Source organism: Danio aesculapii, chromosome 20 (assembly GCF_903798145.1).
Source record: "Danio aesculapii chromosome 20, fDanAes4.1, whole genome shotgun sequence".
NCBI lineage: Eukaryota > Metazoa > Chordata > Actinopteri > Cypriniformes > Danionidae > Danio > Danio aesculapii.
Genome location: NC_079454.1, coordinates 50,362,349 through 50,388,878, shown reverse-complemented (window position 1 = coordinate 50,388,878; position 26,530 = coordinate 50,362,349). Strand labels below are relative to the sequence as shown.

At 34.5% G+C, this 26,530-nt stretch overlaps 1 protein-coding gene across 1 annotated transcript in view; it reads left to right on the top strand.

Annotated features, from left to right (window-relative positions):
• Window positions 1-26,530, top strand: part of col12a1b (collagen, type XII, alpha 1b) — a 219,651-nt gene that overhangs the window by 32,250 nt on the left and 160,871 nt on the right. Inside the window, exons 11-13 of the mRNA XM_056480643.1 lie at window positions 1,628-1,906; window positions 1,993-2,268; window positions 9,323-9,595. Coding sequence (XP_056336618.1) covers window positions 1,628-1,906; window positions 1,993-2,268; window positions 9,323-9,595 — 828 coding nt within the window. The remainder of the gene's footprint in view (window positions 1-1,627; window positions 1,907-1,992; window positions 2,269-9,322; window positions 9,596-26,530) is intronic.

Here is a 26,530-nt window from a genome sequence, read left to right as displayed (position 1 = left end):
AGAAGTGAGTAGGGTCTGATTTTAAGACTATAACTGCTTTAAAAGTATGTTGGTTTCTGGGTCTACTCTGGGTTCCTGGACTTCTACCTTCATGCAGAGTTTAGCTCCAACCCTGATCAAACACAACTTAACCAACTAAGCAGGATCTAAAGGAGCACTTGGTAGTTAAAAACAGGTGTGTTTGATCAAGGTTGCAGCTGAACTCTGAAAGGTTGATCTCCAGGAACAGGGTTGAACACCTCTAGTCTAGATGTACGTCAATATACGCTTCAAACTCTGGTTTTATACGTAAACCTAATTGGTTTATTTAACCCATTTTTTTGGTCATTTGCCTACCCTTTTTCAAAATCTGGCTTCTTCCCTGGATCACAAAGCAAATTATTAAACAGAGTGTCAAAAATGGTAAATATAACATTTTAACCACATGGAAAAGAAGGCAAGAACCAAAAAGTAGTAGTGTGCTGCATTTAAAGTCTTCTGAAGTCCAACAATAGCTTGGTATTTGAACATTTTGGTCATACTTTATTTAAAGTACAGTTCTCTCTATTAATAAACCAATAATTATGTTTTTTTTCCTCAATAAATTTCTAATTTGCTGCTTATTAATAGTTATTAAGTTAGTAGTTTGGTTTTGGTATTGATTAGGGGATGTAGAATAAGATCATGCAGAACATGTACTTAATAAGTACTAGTAAACAGCCTATATCTTAATAAGAGGCAGGTAAGACACTAGTTAATAGTGAGAATTAATGCCTGAGAATTGGGCAAGAGCTTCTGAACATTAAGAGAAGTGAGTAGGGTCTCATTTTAAGACTATAACTGCTTTAAAAGTATGTTGGTTTCTGGGTCTACTCTGGGTTCCTGGAGATCTACCTTCATGCGGAGTTTAGCTCCAACCCTGATCAAACACAACTTAACCAACTAAGCAGGATCTAAAGGAGCACTTGGTAGTTAAAACAAGTGTGTTTGATCAAGGTTGCAGCTGAACTCTGAAAGGTTGATCTCCAGGAACAGGGTCGAACACCTCTAGTCTAGATGTACGTCAATATACGCTTCAAACTTCAAACTAGGTTTATACCTAAACCTAATTGGTTTATTTGACCCAACAATCTTTTTTTTGGTCATTTGCCTACACTTTTTCAAAATCTGGCTTCTTCTATGGATCACAAAACAAATTATTAATCAGAGATTCTAAAACTGGTAAAAATAAAATTTTAAGCTCAACAAAAAGCAAGCAAGAACCAAAAAATAGTAGTGGTGTGTTGCATTGAAAGCCTTCTGAAGTCCAACAATAGCTTGGTATTTGAACATTTATGTCACACTTTACTTTAAGTACAATTCTCAATATTAATCAACCATTAATTATGACTTTTGTCTCAATAAATTCCTAATTTGCTGCTTATTAATAGTTCGGTAGTAGTTCGGTTTATGTATTGAATAGGGGATGTAGAATAAGATCATGCAAAACATGAACTTCATAAGCCCTAATAAACAGTCAATATCTTAATAAAAGGCAGATATAAGCAACTAATAGTAAGAATTGGCACTTAAACAGAAGTGTTATCAACATTTCTTTATGGAAACCAAAAAAGAAAGCCTCATATCTTCAATTCTGATTGCCTTTCAGGTCTGGTTGCTCCCAGGTCTCTGACGTTATCAGAAGTGACTTCCAGGAGCTTCCGAGCTTCTTGGGAAATAGATGCTGTGGATGTTCAGGCCTACCTGGTGCAATACAAACCCGACGCAGACTCAGAAGCTAGTTATACCTCGGTGTCCATTCCAGGAGACTCTACCACGACCGTTTTATATCACCTTACTCCAGTCACAAAGTACGAGGTTAAGGTTTACGCCCAATATGAGAAAGGAGAAAGCTTTCCGCTATCAGGCTATGAGACCACACTTGACGGTACGAGCCTGTATTATTCACATTCATGTCAGCACTTGAGTTTTCACAGAGAGATCTTTGTGACCTGTATCTTTTATTTTGTGCAGAATTAGGATCTGTTACCAACCTGAAGGTTTCAGAAGAGACGAGCAACAGTTTTCGGGTGTCATGGAGGGAGGCTCCTGGTCCAGTGGTGCGGTATAGACTCACATACGTCCCAATCCAAGGGGATAGTGGGTTGCTTGAAACTGCAACAGTCGGCCCTGAAACCACCATCGTTCTTCAGCAACTTTACCCAGTTACTACCTACCGTGTCTCTGTGGCTGCTGAATACCCATCAGGCGTTGGGCCTCAAATGCAGATTGATGGAACAACCAAAGAAGGTGAGTGGAAGCATTTTAAAAATTGCTTTGGAGGCATGAGACTATTGGGTTATTACAATAGGATATAAATGTTTACATTCATTCATCTAGGGCTGGGCAATATGACAAAAATCTCATATCAAGATCAGTCGTGTGAAGTAACAAATTACAAATACTCAAGCTACTGTATTTGAGTAGTTTTTCTCAGAAATTGTAATTTACTAAGTTGTTTTGAAAGTGTGTACTTTTACTTTCACTTGAGTACATTTGTAATGCTGTATCAGTACTTTTACAGCACTATTGTCCTGTGATTCTTGTCCAATCAAATCGCACATAGAAGGTAAAACGCCTCATAATGAACTACCTCAAGACATGGGCGATTTATAATTGCAGCAAACTGTTTGGAAGCATTAAAAGTGTCCAAGAAGATAAATCTTTACACGCATTGACCCAGAGTTTAGATGCATGTCACTGATGAGAAGATGACTGATGTTTTTACTGTATGATGACCAAAATGGCCTTTAACACCCAGCAGAGACAAGACGTCAACACGACATCAGATTGACGTTGTACTCCATCGTCGTGGAGATGTTGCATTTTGTTTTGAAATGAAAATAGGGTTGACATCAGCACCCAACGTCAGGCCAATGTCAATGTCCAACCTAAAATCAACCAAATATCAACGTCTAAGGATGTTACAGCTTGACGATGTGTGGACGTTACCACTATGAAGTCTTTCAGATGTATTTTGTTTGCCATACCTGGTGAAGAAATGTCTATGTGACGTTGGTTTAAGATGTTGGCCCAATGTTGGATTTTGGTCACTTTCTAACACAACCTAAAATCAACTAAATATGAACATTTGGTCACCTGACATCACAACCTAAATCTAACCTAATATTAAAGTCTTATGATATGTGTGCCTGCTGGGCAATAACTAGATGCACTACGGCACTATTTCCCTTCAACCTGCAGTCACTACTTTATTTGTTCTTGTCTATGGGGATTAGAAAATTCAGTGATTCCTGTCCAATCAAATCGCACACAGAAGATAAATCGCCTCATAATGAACTAACTCAAGACATGGGCGATTTATAATTGCAGCAAACTGTTTGGTAGCATTAAAAGTGTCCAAGAAGAGGTCCAAAATCTTTACACGCATTGACCCAGAGACTGTTTAGATGCATGTCACTGATGAGAAGATGGCGGATGTTTACTGTATGATGACCAAAATGGCCTTAAACACCCAGCAGACACAAGACATCAACATGACATCAGATTGACGTTGCACCCCAACGTCATGGGAACGTTGCATTTTGTTTGGAAATGAAAATCAAGTTGACATTAGAACTCAATGTCAGGCCGACGTCAATGTCCAACCGAAAATCAACCAAATATCAACGTCTAATGATGTTACAGCTTGACGATGTGTGGATGTTACCACCATGATGTCTATCAGACGTTGGATTTTGGTTGCTATAACTGATGAATAAATGTATTTGATGTCAATATGACGTTGGTTAAAGATGTTGGCTCGACGTTGGATTTTGGTCACTTATTAACACAACCTAATATCAACCAAATTTCAACGTCATTTTTGGACATCAAAATAATGTTGTGCTTAGATGCTGGCTAGACTTGAATTTTGTTCACCTGACATCACAACCTAAATCTAACCTAATATTAACGTCTTATGATGTTGTGTGCCTGATGGCCAATAACTAAATGCACTACAGAATGTTACGTTTACACACATGCACAAATTACATGTAAATGCATCAGCTTTTTACAGCGTAATACCAAAGTATTCACATTTCACTCCGCGGCCATCTTTGAAACACCTCTCAGGCAGTAGGCTCTGGCATTCTGTCTGAATGAGCAAACGTTAAATTCTCCAAAACTGCTTGCCAAACTTACGTTTGAATTTTTATATTAGGAATCACCAATAAAGTGAAACAACAACTGTCTCTTTATTTTAATTTCTAAACATCCAAATCACACAAAATCTACAGAAACTCAAGTCTGGTCCGTGCCCCTCCCCCGTAATATTGTCAGTTTATAGCATATATCGCCATATCGCCATTTATTCGCCATATATCGATCAATGATTGGCTCATGTACTAATAGGCGGGGCTTTATTCACCATATTGACCATTATACTTTTCCCCATTCAAAAAGATACATGACATGTCTTGTGTATTTGATAGTGTTTGGTAATACTCACTACTCACTACTCTTGAATACTTTTGAAAGGTCTATTTTTTAAATACTTTGAGTAATATTCACAACAGAGACTTTTACTCTGCTTGCACTACATTTTAAGGCAAGTAATGGTACTTAAGTCGGATTTTTCAGTACTCTTTCCACCACTGATCACGATATATGTAATCTCACATCCTGATAGCAATATTATCAGAATATTTCATTTTGTAAATCAGAATATTTAGTCTAAATATACTCATTCATATCTGATCATATTTCTTACTTTAGGGCGAATGTACAAATCTAAAATTAATATGTACAAAATATAAAACACTTTTCAAAACTAAAGGTTACATGTCCAACATAAAAATACAAATTTCGCTAAATAAAATGATATTAGTGTCTGTATTCTTGTAATGCCTTGTAATATTGCGCTCGTATGAATTATGACAAGTACTACCATAAACAATGTATTTTCGACACCGCGAAATAAACGGTAGACCATAATATGAAACACTACTTTTTTTGTCCATGTGATGTATATAGTCTTATTTGACAGTCCTAAAATCAACTGTATTTTCATTTATTTAAGATGTATACACACAAATTCTGACACTGCCATTGGATGTTTCCTAAGCATTTATAGTTGTGATATCATCAGACTTACAAATCACTTTAGCATAGCTTAGCATAGATCATCGAATCGGATTAGACCATTAACATCTCGCTCAAATATTTAAAAATAAGTCCATATTTAAAGCTTGATTCTCCGGTAGTTTCATCGTAGATATGGAAAATTTAAAGTAGATTTTCTTGGTCAAAATGGCTAGAAGCTATACTCTCATTCCGTGTAATAAGCATGCTAAAAACATCCTTCATTTTGGGGAGAAATGTGTTGTTCACTTGCCATCAGACTTGTTTTTTTCACCTGATGGGTTATGTTAAAGGAACTTTGTTTTTATTTAAATGGCCTCATCTTACAACTCTCCTAGAGTTAATTGCTTTCTTACACCATTCAGTTAATCTCCAGGTCTGACAGAAGCACTTTTAGCTTAGCTTAGCATAAATCATTAAATCAAATTAGACTATTACCATCTCTCTTTCTCAAAAAACAAAAATCATTTATTTAAGACGTGTACACAGATTCTGGCACTGCCATTGGATGTTTCCTAAACATTTATAGTTGTGATATGATGAGACTTACAAATCACTTGAAGGCGTGAATCAAGGGTGTGGTATTTAAAAATGGCTTAAAGATTTACAGTGATTGGTTGAGCAGCCAATAGCTTAAATGAATGGAAAAATCAATGTCGATTTTGATAAAAACTCTATTAGACATTTCCTGGAATTTCTGTCATTGAGTTGGCGATGAATGTCTGTTTGGTTAGGCGAAACCTCTGGGTTCTTTATCAATCCTGAGAGTAGTTAGTGTCCGAGCATGAGCCAGCAGAGCCTTTATGGCTGCCTACAGCAATGCAGCTGCAGTCTGTCTGCTGTTATTATCTACAAAGGACAAATCGCAGGTCACGACTTTCAGTGCTTGTGTTAAATCTCTCAGTCAACACATCAGTTTTCTCACTCCTATTTAATCAGATTCTATGTCATGCTGCGTGCTAAAGACATTCTTCAACTTGGGGAGAAATATGTTGTTCGCTTGCGATCAGACTTGTTTTTTTCCCCTCATGGCTTATGTTAAAATAACTTTTTTGTCGTTGTTGTTTTTAAATAGGCTTGTTTTACAACTCTATTTGTAAATAAGTTAGTTAGTTTCTGAGCCCATTCAGATATTATTCACGTCTGGCGGGAGCTCTTTTAGCTTAGCTTAGCATAGATCATTGAAACGGATTAGACCATTAGCATCTCGCTCAAAAATGTAAATAAAACATAAGTGTTCCTATTTAATGCTTGACCTTTCTGTAGTTGCATTGTAGAGATTAAAAATTGAAAATATATATTCTTGGTCAATATGGCGAGGAACTATACTCTGATTCTGGTAATAAGCATGCTGAAGACATTCTTCACTTTGGGGAGAAATGTGTTGCTCACTTGCGATCAGTCCTGGGGGTTGTGTTAAAGGAAATTTTTTTATTTAAATTGGCTCATCTTACAATTCTCCTTGAGTAAAATTGTTTCTTACACCATTCAGTCAATCTCCAGGTCTGACTTTTACCTTAGCTTAGCTTAGCATAGATCATTGAATCAGATTAGACCATTAGCATCTTGTTCAAAGATTAAAAAAAAAGTTTTGTTAATTTTGCTATTTAAAGCTTGATTCTTTGGTAGTTACATCGTAGAGATGGAAAGTGTAAAGTATATTTTCTTGGTCAATATGTCTAGGAACAACAGTATACTCTCATTCTGTGTAATAAGCATGCTAAAGACATTCTTCAATTGGTGGAGAAATGTGTTGTTCACTTGCGATCAGACCTGGGGGTTAAGTTAAAGGAACTTTCTTTTGTAAAGAAGTTGCTCATCTTACAACTCTTCTGGAGTTATAGTTTCTTACACCATTCAGTCAGTCTCCAGGTCTTGCAGAATCACTTTTAGCTTAGCTTAGCATCGATTATTGAATTGTATTAGACCATTAGCATCTCTCTCTTAAAAAAAAAAAAAACCTTTTTGCTTTTGATTTAAAATCGGCTCATTTTACAAGTGTCCTAGGGGTAAATCGTTTCTTAGACCATTCAGTCAGTCTCCAGGTCTGACAGAAGCACTTTTAGCTTAGCTTAGCATAGATCATTGAATCGTATTAGACTATTAGCATCTCACTCTTAAAAAAAAAATGTATATATATATATATATATATATATATATATATATATATATATATATATATATATATATATATATATATATATATATATATATATATATATATATATATATATAATTTTCCTATTTAAAGCTCGACTCTTCTGTAGTTACAGTGTAGAGACAGAAAATTTTAAGTATATTTTCTTGGTCAATATGGCTAGGAACTATACTCTCATTCTGGTGTAATAAGCATGCTAAAGACATTCTTCAATTTGGGGAGAAATGTGTTGTTCACTTGCTTTCAGACTTGTTTTTTTTTTCCAAAAATTATGGAAAATTATTATGAATTATGGATTATGTTAAAGGAATTTTTTGTTTGCTCATTTTAAAACTCTCCTAGAGTTTTGTAGTTCCTTACATCATTCAGTCAACTCTAGGTCTAGCTTTTAGCTTAGCTAGTTGAATCAGAGTAGACCATTAGCATCTTGCTCTGAAGGTTTTTAAAAAGTTTCGATAATTTTCCTGTTTAAACTTGATTCTTCTGTAGTTACATTATAGAGACAAAAAAATTAAAACGATATTTTCTTAGTCAATATGGCTAGGAACTATACTCTCATTCTGTTGTAATAAGCATGCTAAAGACATTCTTCAATTTGGGGAGAAATGTGTTGTTTACTTGCTATCAGACTTGTTTTTTTTCACCTGATGGGTTATGTTAAAGGATTTTTTGTTGTTGTTGTTGTTTTTAAATTGGCTCATTTTACAACTCTCCTGGAGTTAAATAGTTTCTGACACTATTCAGTTAATCTCCAGGTCTGATGGGAGCATTTTTAGCTTAGCTTAGCATAGATCATTGAATCAGATTAGACCATTAGCATCTCACTCTAAATAATATTTTTTGGATAATTTTCTATATAAAGCTTGACTCTTCTGTAGTTGCATTGTAGAGATGGAAAATTAAAAATATATTTTCTTGGTTAACATGGCTAGGAACTTTATTTTTATTCAGCCATAATAATCAAAATTGTATGGCTGCAGCAGGCGCAATGATGTTATACAAATTCTAAATGGTAGTGCAAGTGTTAGACACGGTGCTGGGGACTATTTTCAGGCACTTTGCAGTACTATTGCTCCTACAACTATGGTACTGCAGCAAAGTTAATTGATGATTACGCCCAAAATGAGAGTACAGTTCCTAGTTCATTCTAGCCAAGAAAATAGCAACAGTCGGTCTTAGTACACAATGAAACTACAGAAGAGTCAAGTTTTAAATAGGAAAATGATCAGATTTCTATGGTAATTTTTTTGAATAAGATGCTAATGGTCTAATCCAAGGGTTCTCAAATTTTTCAGCCCGCAACCCCCAAAATAACAATGCCAGTGACTTGCGACCCCCAGATTTTTCGGAGGTGGTTATGATCATACAAAGGTTTCACACACAAAAATAGGCCTATATAAATACATTTAATATGGTAATTTCTTAATTTGTTAATATTAGTATTAATCTCAACGAATGAGACTGGTGGGCACAATGTTTTCAACACAAGTCTATTCTTGGTTTAATTTTGGAGACCACCACCATGATCATACTCAATGTTCAATAGTGACCTGTATTTATTTTGAATGTATTTGATTGCCATAAAGGTGTCAGACAGTTTAACCTGGTGCTTTAAAATCAACCTGCTGCAGCTGACGCTAACACACAATCCTATGAAAATAAATGAAAAGGCTGATGGCTTTTTATTTGTATGTTGTTGCTTTTTAATGTAACTATTAACTAATGTTTTTATCTTCAGAAGGTTATGGATAAAATATGGCAATTCTAATAGTTTAATCAAATTTATTAGATTTTTGGAAATCACCAAGCGACCCCCTATCATTGTCCCATGTCCCCTCAGGGCGTCTCCCGACCCCCACTTTGAGAACCACTGATCTAATCTGATTCAACGATCTATACTAAGCTAAGCTAAAAGTGCTCATGACTTAAAGATTGGCTGAATGGATTAAAAATGGTAAAACACAACTGTTTAACTCATAGGGAAGCTGTAAAATGAGCCTGTTTTCCAAAAACTACAGTGTTTACTCTATTTCTAACTGCTTTTTTCTTTACATTTAATAGAACTTGGCTCACCGAGAGACCTGCGGGTTTCTGACGAGACTGTATCATCCATGCAGCTGTCCTGGGCCGCAGCACCAGGAAGAGTCCTTCAGTATCGTGTTTTCTACCAGTCCACCATAAGTGGTGTGAAAAAAGAGGTGACAGTTAAGGGGGACACCACATCAACCATGCTGAAAAATCTGGAACCAGGCACAGAGTATGAGCTCTCCGTGACCGCACGCTACTCCTCGGGACAAGGGGCACCACTGCAAGGCGTGGGAACCACACTGGAAGGTATGGAAACACTTCAGATTAAGTTTGCAAACTTCAACTCATTTTGTGAGGGATGTGATTAAAAGTGATGAAGTACGTAAAGCTTATAGGTGGAAGTTTTTCACAGTATTTCCTATAATATTTTTTCTTCTGGAGAAAGTCTTATTTGCTTTATTTCAGCTAGAATGAAAGCAGTTTTTAATATTTTAAAAACCTTTTTAAGGTCAAATTTATTAGCCCCCTAAAGCAATTTTTTGGGGGGGATTTTCAACAAAACAAACCATCCTTATACAATGGCTTGCCTATACAATGACTTGCCTCCGTTAAACAGAAATTGGGGAAAAAAATTACAGGGGGCTAATAATTCAGGGGGGTTAATAATTCTGACTTTAACTGTATATCTATTTTTTGTGTGACATTTTAGAGCATCACAGTACCAGTTAATTTTAATCCTCTGTCATTTCTAAAAGATAATATATGGAGAATACGTTATGCTCTTTTGGATAAAAAGACAAAACCAAAGGATTTATCCCAGATTGATTTCCAAGACCCACACGAAAAGAACCTATATAACCATATCTTCTAATATGAGTTTTGATAAAGGTTTTTAATATATGTGACATACATAAAATTGGCCATTTTCCTATATTATGTGCATATATGTACATATAATATAGGAAAACTGCCAATTTTGTGGGCTCTGACTTATTTGCCATAGGTAAATTCCAGAACATGCCAATTACATGTGATATCAATTTCAAGTGTTCGCACATACACATATATCGCACATTTTTTTTAGTTCTTAGTTATTGCCTTGATAATAGAAAATATGAGCTTGTCATCATGTATGACAGTTGCCAAAGTGAGATATGAGCTATATAGGAGACATATCTTGTATGTACATACAGTATAGGGCTTATATGTGAATATAAAGAAGCAATATAAGAGACCTTTATGGCCTGTATATGCACACACCTCAATTTTTCTAGTATGTGGCATATATACACATATACAGTTGAAGTCAGAATTATTAGCCCCCCTTTTGATTCTTTTCTTTTTTTAAATATTTCCCAAATAATGTTTAACAGAGCAAGGAAATATTCACAATATATCTGATAATATTTTTTCTTCTGGTGAAAGTCTTATTTGTTTTATTTCGGCTAGAATAAAAGCAGATTTTAATTTTTTAAAAACCATTTTAAGGACAATATTATTAGCCCCCTTTAGGCTTTTTTGATAGTCTAAAGAACAAACCATCATTATACTCCAACTTGCTTAATTACCCTAACCTGCCTAGTTAACCTAATTAACCTAGTTAAGCCTTTAAATGTCACTTTAAGCTGTATAGAAGTGTCTTGAAAAATATCTAGTCAAATATTATTTACTGTCATCATGACAAAGAGAAAATAAATCAGTTATTAGAAATGACTTATTAAAACTATTGTGTTTAAAAATGTGTTGAATAAATCTTTTCTTCGTTAAACAGAAATTGTGGGATCTATATATATATATATATATATATATATATATATATATATATATATATATATATATAGAGAGAGAGAGAGAGAGAGAGAGAGAGAGAGAGAGAGAGAGAGAGAGAGAGAGAGAGAGAGAGAGAGAGAGAGAGAGAGAGAGAGAGAGAGAGAGAGAGAGAGAGAGAGAGAGAGAGAGAGAGAGAGAGAGAGAGAGAGAGAGAGAGAGAGAGAGAGAGAGAGAGAGAGATGACGGGGATTATAATTCAGGGGGGCTATTAGTTTTGACTTCAACTGTATACCCTATATATATTATCAAGTATGTGCATATATATATATATAGGTTTCATATATGTGCATATATCCTCATATAGGCTCTTTGCATGTGTTCCTTGTTGTTATATAGTGATTTGTGTAAATTCAGCATGTGGCCATATAACTCAGAGTCTTTTCTTCTTAAAATCAGTTGAGAAAGTGCAGTCTTTGGAACGAGTAGGGGCATTTTTTAACAACCTTAGCTCTTGTCAGAACGGATAAACAAATAGGTTGAACAGAGCCAAGCGATTATAAAGCTCCTTCTTTCCTTCAGCCTATATAAACAGCTCACAGGTCTTCTGGGGTTTTAGAGGACCAAATCTTAAGCTACATGAACATGGCTGCAGTTTCTCTAATGAAATTACCAGAAGCAAAGCTTGCCCAAGACTTTAAATCACTGAGTTCCAGTCATGTTATGTCACAGAACCGTTGGCGTCAGATTGGAGGGCCAAAGATCAAAATCCAATTGGAGACTTTAAATAATAGAGAAAAAACACCTAGAATTAAAATTTGGTCTTCGTGGAGCTTAAAAGACGTCCTCTGGGATGTCAACAGTAACTTGCTCCATGCAACAAAGGTATTTAGAGTTACTAAAGCCAGAGTTACTGAACAGGTCAACTTAGTGTGAGAGTAGAGTCCCTTGAGTGCAGATGGGAGTGGAAAGTTCAGCTCATCTTTTATTATGTCCAATGCAACATAATATCACCAAGCCTCACTGAATTGCATGAATCAGTGGATCCAAAATATAAAAAAACAACAAAAATATCACCTCCTATTTTAGTTTCGCATCAAATCTTCTCACCAATCAAATGCTCTCTCTCTCTATATATATATATATATATAAACTTTATGTCCCGCCCTCTATAATATCCTGCCGGCCCACTTATTTAAGTTGAAATTACATCGCACATGAACATAAATGCACATCTTAAAGCACTTCACGGGACCGGTTGTACAAGACATCTATGTTACAAAGGCTAATTTTTAATTGTAAAGTTATAGTTAATCAACTATTTCAGTCCTGTGGACCTAGCATGGGTCAAAAAATGATCAGCTCTTTTTCTCTCTTCGTATTTTTTGAATTCACTGTTGTTACTTTACCCTACTGATGCTCATAAATATAAATGGTGGATAATCAAAATGTTATGCAATTCTGAGTGTGCCTCACACAGGTGAGTGGGCTTGACAAACCACCTGTAGAAAATGCAATCTTTCATCTAGGGTTGTCATGATAATGGAATTCAGTACCAATCGATACTGAAACGTCCATTTCCAGCTAACAATCACATTCTTAAACAGCGCTGATTTGCCCTTGTGTTCACGTGCTCAACAGAAATGACTGTGACTTGCCTAGAAGGTCAGCAATTTACTGAACTCACCGCTGTTTAGTGAGTGTAACCACAGATACAGGAACACTGGAGTGTTTTAAAGCCGCGATTCATCAGCAGTTCGCTTGTATGTCCATTTATTGACAAACCAGCTGATCGACATGACTTAGAAGCGCTCCAGTGTCCCTGTATCTGTGGTTACACTCACTAAACAGCGGTGAGTTCAGTGAACTAATGACCTTCACGGCCAATCACAATCATTTCTGTTGAGCAGGTGAACACAACGGCAAATCAGCACCAGTTTTGCACATTTGCACCAGACACCTTACAATCACTCCATATCTAAAAAAAATAAAACAAAAAACACTATGCAGTTCTGATGTGTGCTTCTCACAGGTGAGTGGGTTTGACAAACCACTTGTAGAAACAATTCTCTCTCTATAAGAAAAAGATAAGTTATAATTAGCACTTCTTGTGTGTATTGCCTCTTTGTTGAATCGTTGAATGCCTCCTCAATTGTAAGTCTCTTTGGACAAAAGCGCCTGATAAGTGACTCAATGTAAATAAGCAGAAAAGCTACGTGATTGAATCAGATGAGCTTCTACGGACTTGCAACGTGTGCTTTTATGCAATTTATGGAGAATAATATAAGCTTGAAAGAATATATAGATTAAATAAATAATATCTGAATTTTTAGGTTATTGATTCTATTGAAGATCAGCGTTAAACAATGAGTTCGTTGAGTTCGTAATGGATCATGTAGTGGTTCATTTAGCTTGCAGAAATCCCATTTCCCACTCTTTGATCAGAAAGGAAAAATCGTTATGGCTTGATTACGAACTGACATTGAAGATTGCGAGATGGTGATGTCATTGAGACTTAATACTTAAACGTAGAGAGTTACGTAATGCAGGAACCCATGGATCTCAGAACTGCTGTGGAACAAAGCATTTGAGCAGTCACTTTAGACATCTCTGTTCCTTCCTTTGCACCCCCAAGGGGATACGCTTAAGGAGGAGCTGGAAAAATTTCCGCTGTGTCCCCAATCTGATGCAGGTGTGTGTTGAGCAGGACTCTGGTTCAGTTTATGACCTGCTGTGTCCATTTGTGGAGCAGAGAAGCTCTACAGTCCCACATGCTACATGCATTCGGAGGTCATTTACACTGTCTTAGCTAATCATTCACCTGTTTGTGCAGCAAATCTTCTTTAGCTACACTGTAAAAAATCTCTGTTAATTAACAGCTTCCGTATTTTGTGATTCAGAAGAGTTTTCTGTTTATTTATTGTGAATGGCATTATGGGACCTTGATCGTTACAGTTTAACAAAGTGACTTTTATTGACATTTAGTAGTTTGAAATAATATAATGTATAAGAAATAATACAGTATATAGATAAATGAGTAAATAACAGAAAATTAACTGGCAGTTTATTACAAAATTTTTAATATACAACACCAACCCAGACGATATATCACTTTAAACTATTAAAAATGTCAATAAAAGTCACTTTTTTTAGACTTTTCTTGGTAAAAAGTTTGTGGAAGAAAGATCAAGATCACATAATTCAATTTAAAAGCAGAAATAAACTGGGAAATATAAAAAAATGATAAAAACATGAATCACAAAATACGGAAAAGTGCTAATTTACGGATATTTTTACAGTATACTTCAGAAATTATGATTATAATTATAAACTTGAGAATTTCAGTATAGAAAAATGTTGACTAAATGGATAGTTCACCCAAAAATGTACAATTTCTCATTAATTACTCACATCCAAGTTGTTCCAAAATATATTCTGAAAAAATTTTGAAAACCTGTAACCATTGAATTACATAGTATTTGTTTTTCTTATTATGGAAGTCAATGGCCACTGATGTCCAACGTTTTTCAGAATATCTTTTTTTTTTTTGTATTTAAGAGAAGAAGAAAAAAGCTTTCAAACTAAAGGGTTATCTATCCCTTTAAGGCAGGGGTGTCAAACTCAATTCAGACTCAACTTTATTATCCCATTTAGGGAAACTAAAATTGCAGCAAGGTGCCGTAACACAGGTGAAGTTCCATGTACACATTAACAAAATATTACCACACAACATCCAATACATCATATTGAAGGTGCATCTCCCACCCACCTGGACTCATTTATTGACCTAATGGCCACCATTATAAAAGAATTTCTGACTCTATTTGTCCTGCAAATAGGAACTCTAAAACGACGTCCTGATGGCAACAGCTGAAAGACAGAGTACAACAGGTGATCCGGGGTGCATAGGATACCCTGCGCTCTTTTTAAAACACTAGTGTGGTAAATTGCTGTTGGACCAGTTTGGTTAAAACCAATGATCTTGCCTGCCACCTTCACCAGACTACTCAACCTGTTCTTGTTTGACACACTCAGATTACCGTACCAAGCTACAATGCAACTCCTGGAGGGCCGCAGCCCTGCACAGTTTAGTTACAGCCCTGCTTCAACACACTTACCTGTAGGTTTCAAACAAGACTGAAGGACTTAATAAGTTTGATTAGCTGTGTTTAATTAGGGTTGGAACTAAACTGTGCAGGGCTGCGGCCCTCCAAGAATTGAGTTTGACATCCCTGCTTTAAGGTATTAACTGTTTTTAGTACTTATTAATTATGATCTTTTTCAACATCTTACCCAATTTCTAAATCCAATTACTATTAAAGGTGCTGTATGTAAGTTTCTGACTTTATTAAAGCGTAAAAATACCATTATGTTTGCAGATATTTAAGAAACATGCTAAGTGAACATTCTTGTTTATCTGAAAAACTATGCTGAAGTCAGATATTCTGCTTTGAAAATGTGAGTTTCATGCCGGAAAACTGTCTTTTGTTTTGGTTCTTTTAACCTTTACCTCACACTCTCAGAAATAAAGGTACGCGAGCTGTCACTGGGGTGGTACCTTTTCAAAAGATACAAATTTGTACCTAAAAGGTCCATATTAATACCTCAAGGGTACATATTAGTACCTAAAAAGTAAAACAGTGTTCCTCTTAAAATTTGTAGGTACTAATATATTCTTTTGAGGTACCAATATGGACCCTTCAAGTACATACAGTATGTGTACCTTTTGAAAAGGTACCACCCCAGTGAGTCGCGTACCTTTATTTCTGAGCGTGCAGGTTGCTTTGGTGGAAAACAGCATATTTCATTTATTCAGTCATGAAGGCTCTCCAAGTATGTGTCCACGACCGAAATGCAACCTCCAGTGGACAGTAGCAGACTCCAAAATGAGACGCAGATTCAGAGTTTCACATGAGGTGCTTATTATTAGCAAATAATATCAATAATACGAACGTAAACATTAAGTGAGCAGGTTACATTATAACCCCGTGTCTTAACAACATGCTATGTGACGAGATCTAGCAATTTGGCTGTTTGCTCCACACTGTAAAAAAAAATATCGTAAAAAAAAGGTCAAATGACTGGCAGCTACGGCTGCCAAACAAAAACCATAATATTACGGTAAAATTTCTTTATTGATATAAAGTGCAAAAAATAATAAATCTACAGATATTTTCATTAAAATGTTTACAGAGAAACACTGTTATTTCACAAACTTTTCCTAGATTTTTATGATTGAACACCATCAATAAAGTGACTGCACTAAAATTTCAAGAGAAAAATGTTATTTAAAAGAATTTTATCTCTCAACCATTACAATTAAACACCTTTAATAAAATGCCAAGACATGCTCATGGTCGTAATTTAACAGTTTTATTTTGGATCAAAAACGTCTGGAAAAACAACAAACGAGATACAACTGATTAAAATTCTCACAACTTTAAGATCACAGTTGTTGCATTTTATTGAATAGTATTTATGTAAAACATGTAGATGTTTAAGTTATATGGAATAATTTAGTTACAAATCTTAAATGAAATGGAACTTTAATGTGAAGGGGATGCTGACAAAGGAGTGCAGATCCAAATGCAGGTTTATTACACAGAGATGGTCAGGCAAGCAAAAGTCAACACAGGGGCAAACAGATGTATGCAGGGAATCCAGAGTCATGGTCAAATAACAGCCAAATGGTCAGTCCAAGCAGCAAACCACATAAACAATTAACAAACAAAGCACAGCAAAAGAAAGAAACGCATCATAATGTTCACAGTAACAGCATAACAAGACTTAGCAATTGGTGCGTGCGTCTGTGCTGCTTTTAAAGTCCATGTAATCAGTTCATAACGATCCTCTGACTGTGTGTGTGCAATTAGCGGAATCCGGAACAGGTGCATGTAAGCGGAATTTATCTATTTTATTTATTGAACGGATTTGATCGTAATAATCTAGGAAAAGTCTGTAAAATAACAGTGCTTTTCTGTAAACATTTTAATGAAAATATCTGTAGATTTATTATTTTTTGCACTTTATTTCAACAAAGAAATGTTACCGTAATTTTATGGTTTTTGTTTGGCAGCCGTAGCTGCCAGTCATTTGACCTTTTTTTTTAAGATTTAAATTTTTTTTTTACAGAGCAAGTAATTACAATTTATTACTTTAATTTTACGTAATTTTAAATGTACTTCAAAAAAACTGTAAAAAACACTGTGTAAATAATACGGCAATTATATTGTATAAAACAGGAAAATTAATCATTAGTCATTAATTATATAGTACATAAAATAATAGTCAAGCTGTTAATTTACAAATATTGTTTGTAATTTTTACGGACTTTTGAATATAATTTAAAATAACAGAAAAAATACTGTATAAATAATACTGTAATTTCCTTGTATAAAAAACAAAAACGTCAGTAATTTGTTTTTAATGATAAAGTACCTAAAATGACAGTCAAACTGTTAATTTAGAAAGATTGTTTGTCGTTTTACTAAGTTTTGAATTTAATTTGAAATGACAAAAAAATACTGTAAAAAATTTAGAGATATTTTCTGTAAAATTAGGTTTTTTTTTTACAGTGCAGATGAAACACGACAGAAATGTAAATACAGCCATTCAGAAGCACAAAATAATGCACTTACAGCACTCCAATGAAATGGTAAGGTTCATAATCTAATGAATACATATTAAACCTCTTTAACTTTATTATATGTACATGCTGAATCACTGATATGTGTTGGTTTGCACTGATCACAGTTCTAAAGTTAAATTTCACACGGTTTATTTTATTTTCAAGATCTGAGGTGAACTATCTGCTACTGCTTTCAGTAGTGTGGCAATAATGGTCATGTAAAACAGCATTCAAACTCACATTATTAGCATTTAACACTGAATAAAGCACATGAGGTGTACCCAAGGTGATCTGTTTTCTGTCGTTCAGCTGTGAGAAATAGAAGCAGTTTCTAAAATCTAAATTTCAGGTGTTATTTAGGACAAAGACTCCTTTTAATATGTAAAATATTCCTTCTATCTTTTCTCGCACCATTGCTTTGATTTAGAACATGACTTAAATCAACCTTAAATCAGCCTTTAGGCCCAGTAGTCAGGCTCGCTTCTGTTGATGTTGTCAATCTGGCAACCTGCGCTTGCGAGTGTTTTGAACCAGTATTGTGATATTTAGTTCAACCACTGGGTGTCAAACTTACATACTGCACCTTTAATAACCAGCTAATTAGTAGATTATTGAGCAAATAGTCTTAATGGTTTGTTGATAGTGTAAATTGTACATTAAATTAAACAAAAAACAAACAACCAGCAAAAGTTGTGTGGTGCTTTAATAGTTCCCATATTTCTGCTGTACAGAACTAAAGAATTACTATAATTTAAAATCAGCATATAAACAGATCAGCTTCCCATTGTACTACTTCCTCAATCGGACATATTTCCGATTCTTTGTTGCCCTTTTAAAATCTAAACTTTTACAAAGATAAACATTTTTTTGTTGGTCTCCTCCAGAATAATCAAAGCAGCGTGCGAAATGATGCTGTCTGTGATGTCGCGGGGTGAAAAGCGTGAAACTAAAATCAGCTGTTTTTGTTTCAACCTCTCACAGAAGATGAAAAATGAGAGCAAACGCTTTCCATCTGCATATGCACAAAAGAGAATCAAGAGATGTGAGGAGTTACAATAATGTAAACTCAAAAGCGCACGCATGTGGAACGCATTACCTGACTTGTATTTTAAATAAGAGGGATTTATTTGTATTGTTTTCCATTTCAGAATTGCACCTGGCCAACTGAATCAAGACAGATTACATTCATTTAAAATAAAGACTCATTCAAGTAAATGCAAACGGGCCAAAAGGTGTTTTTGTACTCCAACACCTGGCTATTCTCAGAGGAGGATTGTTCTTCCTGTTTGCCGTCTGTCAAAGTGCTTAATGCGTTCAAGCTGGTCACTGTCCGGCTCATGACCTCCTGAGATGTACGTAAAACACATATGAAGGGGACAACCAAAAGCTCTTCCAGCACCTGCCCCATTCTCTGTGATTGACAAGAAGATAAACTTCAAAAACACTGCGGAAAATGTACCACATGTGTATGTCTTGAGTCCGCTTTGGATTTTAGCGCAGCATGTGCTGATGATAAATGATACTTTGAACCAACTTTTAAAAATTACTGTTATTTTTGTAGCTAAAATTAGTAATTTTTCTCAATGATTATTTAACTTTGATTCAAATGTTAAAATGGGTGGCGCAGTGGTTAGCACTATCACCTTACAGAAAGAAGGTTGCTGGTTTGAGTCCCGGCTGGCCAGTTGGCATTTCTATATGGAGTTTGCATGTTCTCCCTGTGTTGGCGTGGGTTTCCTCCGGGTGCTCCGGTTTCCCCCACAGTCCAAACACATGCGCCAGGTGAATTGGATGAAATAAATTGCCCGTTTGAGTGTGTGTGTGTGAATGTGAGTGTGTATGGGTGTTTCCCAGTAATGCGTTGCAGCTGGAAGGGCATCCGCTGCGTAAAACAAATGCTGGAATAGTTGGTGGTTCATTCAACTGTGGCAACCCCTAAAATAGAGACCAAGCTGAAGAAATACGAGTAAATGAAATGTTAAAATTGAATTTAATAAAGAATAAATAAAATAAATGAAATAAAATAAAATCATATTTAAATAAAATAATATTTGTTGTTGGCGAGAAAGAAATTAGATTTAAACAAAGTATGCTCTTTGTTTACAAGTTTGTGGGCATTTGAGTAGTTACTGTTGTCATGTGATGCACATTTGACAGGACAGACTGTACCTCGTAGTAGTTTCATAAAGATTACAAAACCAGAAAACATTTGTTTTCAAGTGCACTTGGTTCATTTAAAAGCACAGATTTCAAGCTTTATGTCAATATATTTCTTATGTGTGTAAAGCAAGTATTCACTGAGATTTTAGTGCGTTTGTTTACCACCAAACTGTCGTAAAAGCACACGTCTGTTCTGAGTCCCTCCCCCAGAGAATCGTCAGTCTATAGCGATCGATGATTGGCTCCTGTACTAGTAGGTAGGGCTTCATTCGCCATATTAACCGTTACACTTTTCCCTTTTCAAAACTATACGAGTGACACGTCTTGCATATTCTGTAGTTTTTGCTTTGGTTTAACTTAAATATTTACTTTGGAATTGTTACTATTATTATTTTTATTACCCAGAAATTCAAAGTAAAGTTCTACTTTGGACTAAACTAACATTAGTAACATTAGCCTATTTTATTTTCAGGATCTGCGTTAAACTATCTGCTTGTGTTTTTTTAGTGTGGCTATAAATATCAAGCAAGATGTAAATCAAACTCACTTTACAAATACATAAAAACTGGAATCATGTGACAAATACTGCTGGTTTAAAGTAAAAAATACTACTTTGAGAAAAAAACAATGGTTTTAATTACTGGGGGTTTCATTTAGGGAATTAATTTTTTTGCTTTAAGGCAAATCGAATAAGACAGGTTAAAACCAGAAGCCACAAATTTTCACGTAAGCCAATGTAAACAATGTACTTTAAAGGGCACCTATGGTAAAAAATCTACATTTCAAGCTGTTTGGACAGACATATGTGCATGTATGATGTATAGACTGTCATATTGGGGTGATATAAGCACACCCAGTGCTTTTTTTTTCAATTTAACAACATAAAAAACGTTGGACCAATTGGAGCTGTTTTCAAATCGACCGCAACTTTACGTAGGAGAGAGGTCCCCCGCCCACCAATATTGGTTGACAGGCGCATCATCATATCCTCAGTTTGTTGATTCACGTCCGCCATTTTCAGCGTGAGTCGAAGCGATATCACTAGATTAGATTAGATTAGATTCAACTTTATTATCATTACACATGTACAAGTACAAGGCAACGAAATGCAGTTTAGGTCTAACCAGCAGTGCAATAGCAGCAAGTGCAGGATACAGGTATAAGTTATAAAGTGCAGTTATAGAAAATAAAATTGTCCGGAATGCACAATCCAATATCCAAAATGTCCTGTCGGGTGTACGATGTAAAGGCACTGCTGTTCTGCACGAACAGACCCGAAATGAGCAGGAATAATACTGCAAAATTGCAGAAACTGGAGAGACACTGAGCCTCGCGAACCGAACGCGCCGCCATCTCGTCTCGTTCTCGTTCACTAAAGGAACACCCTAGCTCTATTTTTAGATGCAAGGCTCATTGAGCTCAACACAAGATCAATATTCTCCACATGATCGCTCTAATCTGAATTATTGGTTGTATCTTTAGGTAGGTTTGCAAACATGTGTACTTCTCATTGAGTCTACCTTATACTTCAGCCGCTTGCATTTCTCGCGATCCCAGAAGCTCCCTGTGATCTTAACTAGCATGCGTTTTAGAATTCTAAACATAGGTTTCTATCAGGGTACACTCAAGTTGCAGAAACCTATGTTTAAAATTCAAAAATGCGTGGCGCGACGATTCGGGACACTTCATGTTTCTGCCGCGCCACAGAGAGTGTCTGGTGTGCCGTGTTGCGGCTTCGAGCGGCGCATCCGGTGCCTCAGTCAAAGTTAATTCAGTGTGTGTGGTTATTAGTTTCTGTGTACAAGCTCGGCACTTGAAACTAGCACACAGTTGGCTGTAAAACTGTACAAAGACACATATGATTTTGTACTCTCTGCTTGGTCTGTGTCAGAGTCGTACATGTACGACTGAATGGTGATCCTCTCTCTCCTTCTCCTTCTCTGAGTCTCTGTTGCAAAAGCAGAGCGGGTAAGCTCATGGCCCCGCCCCTTTGTTATGTTGGCAGGAAGCCGAAACTAATTTACATGTGAAGCAACACACCCATAAATCAGCGAGCTGTGGACACGCCCCCAACATGACACTTTTAAACACATTATAATAAAAAAATCTGAATTGTGTTTTAAACTGAACCTAAACTGGCACACTCAGAAGAACCATAATATTAATATTAAATCACAAAAAAGAGGTAAACTATGTGCCCTTTAAATAAAAGACAGAAACTGGATTGCACATTTGATTGGATTTAAAAGATCATATTCGTTTCAAAGCTCTTTTAAAAAGGCAAAATCAAATAAAATCCTACTGTCGGGCTGCAGAGAAACTCATATGAGGGTCACATGTTGAGCAAAGATCTTCAAAGTCACGCTGTTCAACAAGCTGTGCTGTTTCCAAATGATGAAAATCTTGCGGACTCATAATTGTGTCAGGAAAAGATGAGATGGAACAGGAGGGAGAAAAAGACAAGGATGCATGGAGACATAAAGAATGGCTAGGGCTTTGAGAAGGTATCAGACATCTGAGAAGGGTTCTTTCATGGGGTTTATGGTGGTTTTGTGTGGATTTGTGTTGTTTTGGAAAAAAAAAAGAAAGTTGGCGAGCATTTGGTCGTCTGCTTCTTCTCCAAACTGTTCAGACTTTGATTTAAACCAGAGCATATTTCTCATGTGTACTAGCATCTTAATATTTTCATCATGACAGTAATTTACTAAAGAAACTGTTGTCCCAAAAATGAATATATTTATATATTTTATTATATACTAACTTCTTTGTGTTTTCCAAACCTCCATTTCTGACTAACAAAGACCAAAACAGGACTAAAAGTACACATATTCACATAAAATATAGAAATAAAATGGAAAAACTCTCATTTTCTCCTATGTACTTTAGTAAGTAACTAAACCGGAAATAACATTAATAATAAATATACGTAGATGCATATAATAGATAAAAAGAGGACAAAACATAGGTTAAGTTTTAATATTAAGAGTGAAAATGAGAATAATGTATTTTAAAGAGATTCATTCAACACTTGTCCCAAAAATTGATATTCTTTCATTATATATGACCCCTTTTGGATTTTCCGAACATCTGTTTTTTTAACTTCTTATTTTTTACGCGTAGTTATTAAGGACTAATTAGATTAGATTAGATTAGATTAGATTAGATTAGATTAGATTAGATTAGATTAGATTAGATTAGATTAGATTAGATTAGATTCAACTTTATTGTCATTACACATGTACAAGTACAAGGCAACGAAATGCAGTTTCCGTCTAACCAGCAGTGCAATAGCAGCAAGTGCAGGATACAGGTATAAGTTATAAAGTGCAGTTATAGAAAAACTATGGTGATATTTACAGATGGATGTACTATGAACATTATATACAGGTTGTATTAGCTATGAACAGATTTACAATAAATGAATATATGTACAGGATGCTATTAATAATCAGGAGTGGCAGATAGATAAACATAATTACAAATGTCCATGTGCAGTGGGTATGTACAGTTCAGATAAATGAATCAGGGCAATGTAGTGCAATAATAAAGACCAAAACAGGACTATCATAACTAAAAGTACTCATATTTACTTGAAATATAGAAATAAAATGTAAAAACTCCCATTTTATCTTGTACTAAAGTAATTAAACCGAAAATAAAAGTAATAGTAATTAAATATAGATGCATATGATAAATGATAAAGATTACAAAACTTAGGTTGTTAGGTTTTAATATAAACAGTGAAAATTAGGAGACGGTATTGGTAACACTTTATAATAACTACTAACTATGAATCATTTATTAAGCATTAGCAAATAGTGAATTCATTATTTGTTAAGCTTTAACTCTACATTAATAGACGCTAGTAATCACTTTATAAATAAAGTATCAGATGCTGTATTCTTGACTTATAAACACTTTTATAATGTGCTTAATGATTGTCTTTTCAGACTTTATTACTTATTAATCATTCATTACTAAATTCAGTATTGCATTATTTACAAACCATTTGTATTTAAGAGTTTCAGGCTTTCAGAATGAGTTGGTAAACGATTAATAAACTATTCAAATCAACATTTATATATTTTATTATTCAGGTAAATAGTAATGGTTACTGTGTATGTTAATAAATGCTGTGTATGTTAATAAACTTTATTCAGTTTTGTGACCTAATCTAAAGTGAGGACTATTGATGCTTTGTAAATCACTTATAAATGACTATTAAAGGCTTAGTATCAAATGAACAAGTGTTCGCATCTTATATTAAAACAAATTACTGTGAACTTTAAACATAGCCGAATAACAGGAGTGTCAAAATACAATTAGAAATAAATGCAATTAAATAAAGTTGGATAAAACAACAACAATGTAATAATTTAACATTTCTGTATATTCAACACAATCTCACAGCAATTCGTAACATTTTGATTTAGTGGCGAATTCGTACGATCTAACTCGTACAATTTAGTACGATTTGCTCATCCGCCAATGACGGTTGGGTTTAGGGGTGGGGTTAGGTGCCACGCCTCCTTTTTAAAATCGTACAATTTCGTACGACTGAACTCGTACGAATTCGTACGAATTAGCCACTAAACTGTCAAAATGTAAAATACTTACGTTTTCTCGTGAGATCAGGCTGGTATATTATGATACAACAAAGTTATTTAGCGATGTTTAAACTGCACAGTAATTTTATTTTAGGTAAAATTGCAAAGATTTATTTTTCATTTAATGCAGTTTCATTTGTGTATTTTTAAATGAATAGAAATTAATTAAGTAATTTATTTTCTTTTTTTGCTGTTTAGAATATAACTGAACTTTTAATAGTCATTTATAAGGAATTAATAAAGCCTAAATAGTCCTTACTTTAGATTAGGTCACAAAACTGAATGAAGTTGACTTAATTAAGCATTTATTAACAGACACAGTAACCTTTACTATATGCATGAATAATAAAATATATAAGAGTTGATTTGAATAGTTTATTAATCATTTAATAACTCATTCTGAATGATTCTAAAAGCCACCAACTACTCTTAGATGCAAATAGTTTGTAAATAATGCAATACTGATTTTTTTTAACTGCCTTTATTACCATAGAAATTAACTATTACTACTGTCTATGCTTGAGTAATAAGATATATGAATGTTTATTTGAATAGTTTAGTAAACATTTACTCATGCATTCTGAATGATCTTAAACACACCAACTATTTTTAAATAACTAGTTTGTAAATCTTAATTAATGAAAAAAAATGAACATTAACAAAGTATAAAAATACAATTATTAAGCACTTTATAAATGTACGTTTAAACAGAATTTGTAGGTGTATATATAAACTGCTTACTAACGTTTATTAATGCAGTGAGTTAATGCTTAATAAATAATTTATTAATTATTTGCTAATGCTTAAGATATGATTCATAGTGTGTAGTTATTATAAAGTGTTACCAATGTATTTTATAGAGATTTATTCAAATAAATTAATCCCAAAAATTAATATTCTTTTATTAATAATGTATATACATATTATTAACCCTTTAGTAATTTCCCAACCTCTGCTTTTTTTAATCTCTTTTTTCTCTGTATTAATCAAGGACTAATAAAGACCAAAACAGGGCTATCATATTTACATAAAAGTACAAATATTTACTTGAAATAAAATAAATGTTAGTCAAAATAAAATGTAAAACCTCTTGATTATCTTATGTACCACAGTAACTGAAAATTAAAATGAATAATAACTAAGTAGATGGATATAGAATAAATAATGTAGATGCAAAACTGAGGTTGTTAGGTTTTAATATTAGCAGTGAAAATGAGGATAATGTATTTTATAGAAATTTATTCAAACACTTGCCCCAAAAACGAATATTCTTTTTTATTTATTTATTTTTATGGGTTTTCACCTTTATTGTATAGGACAGTAGAGAGTATTGACAGGAAAGCATGGGGAGCAGAGAAAGAGGAAGGATCGGCATAGGACCGCTAGGCGGGAATCGAACTCGGGTCGCCGTGAGCACCAGAGTGCATGTGCCAACGCACTAACCACTACACCACTGGCGCCGACATATTCTTTTTATTATATAATAGCTCTTTTGTAATTTCCAAACCTCTATAACTATTTTCCGTGTAGTGATTAAGGACTAACAAAGACCAAAACAGGGCTATCATATTCAACTAAAAGCACACATATTAACTTGACATAAAACAGAAATAATATAACTAAAATATAAATAATATGTACTATATAGTAACTAAAACTGAAATAAAATGAAAATAATTAAGTTGGGTTTTATTTTATTTTATAGAAATGTATTTAGAAACAGGCTTTGAATGAGCTGCATGGACAGTGTGTTCAGTTTATCTTTACATCACAGGGAATGCCTGGAGATCATACTGTACACCAAACTGTATCTGATGGTACATCAATCTTCCAGAGACGCTGTCACATCAGTTAAGCAAAATAATTTCCTTACATGTGATGTTAAATATGTGAAGCAGGCTTGAAGAGACTGACCCAAAGATGTATTTTTTCACTAATTTTCAGGCTTTGTATTGAGTGCGTAAACACAGTCATTAATTACTATTTTTCATTTACTTTAATGGAGAGATTTATTTCAACACATTTCTAAACACAATAGTTTTAATAACTCATTTCTAATAACTGATTTATTTTATCTTT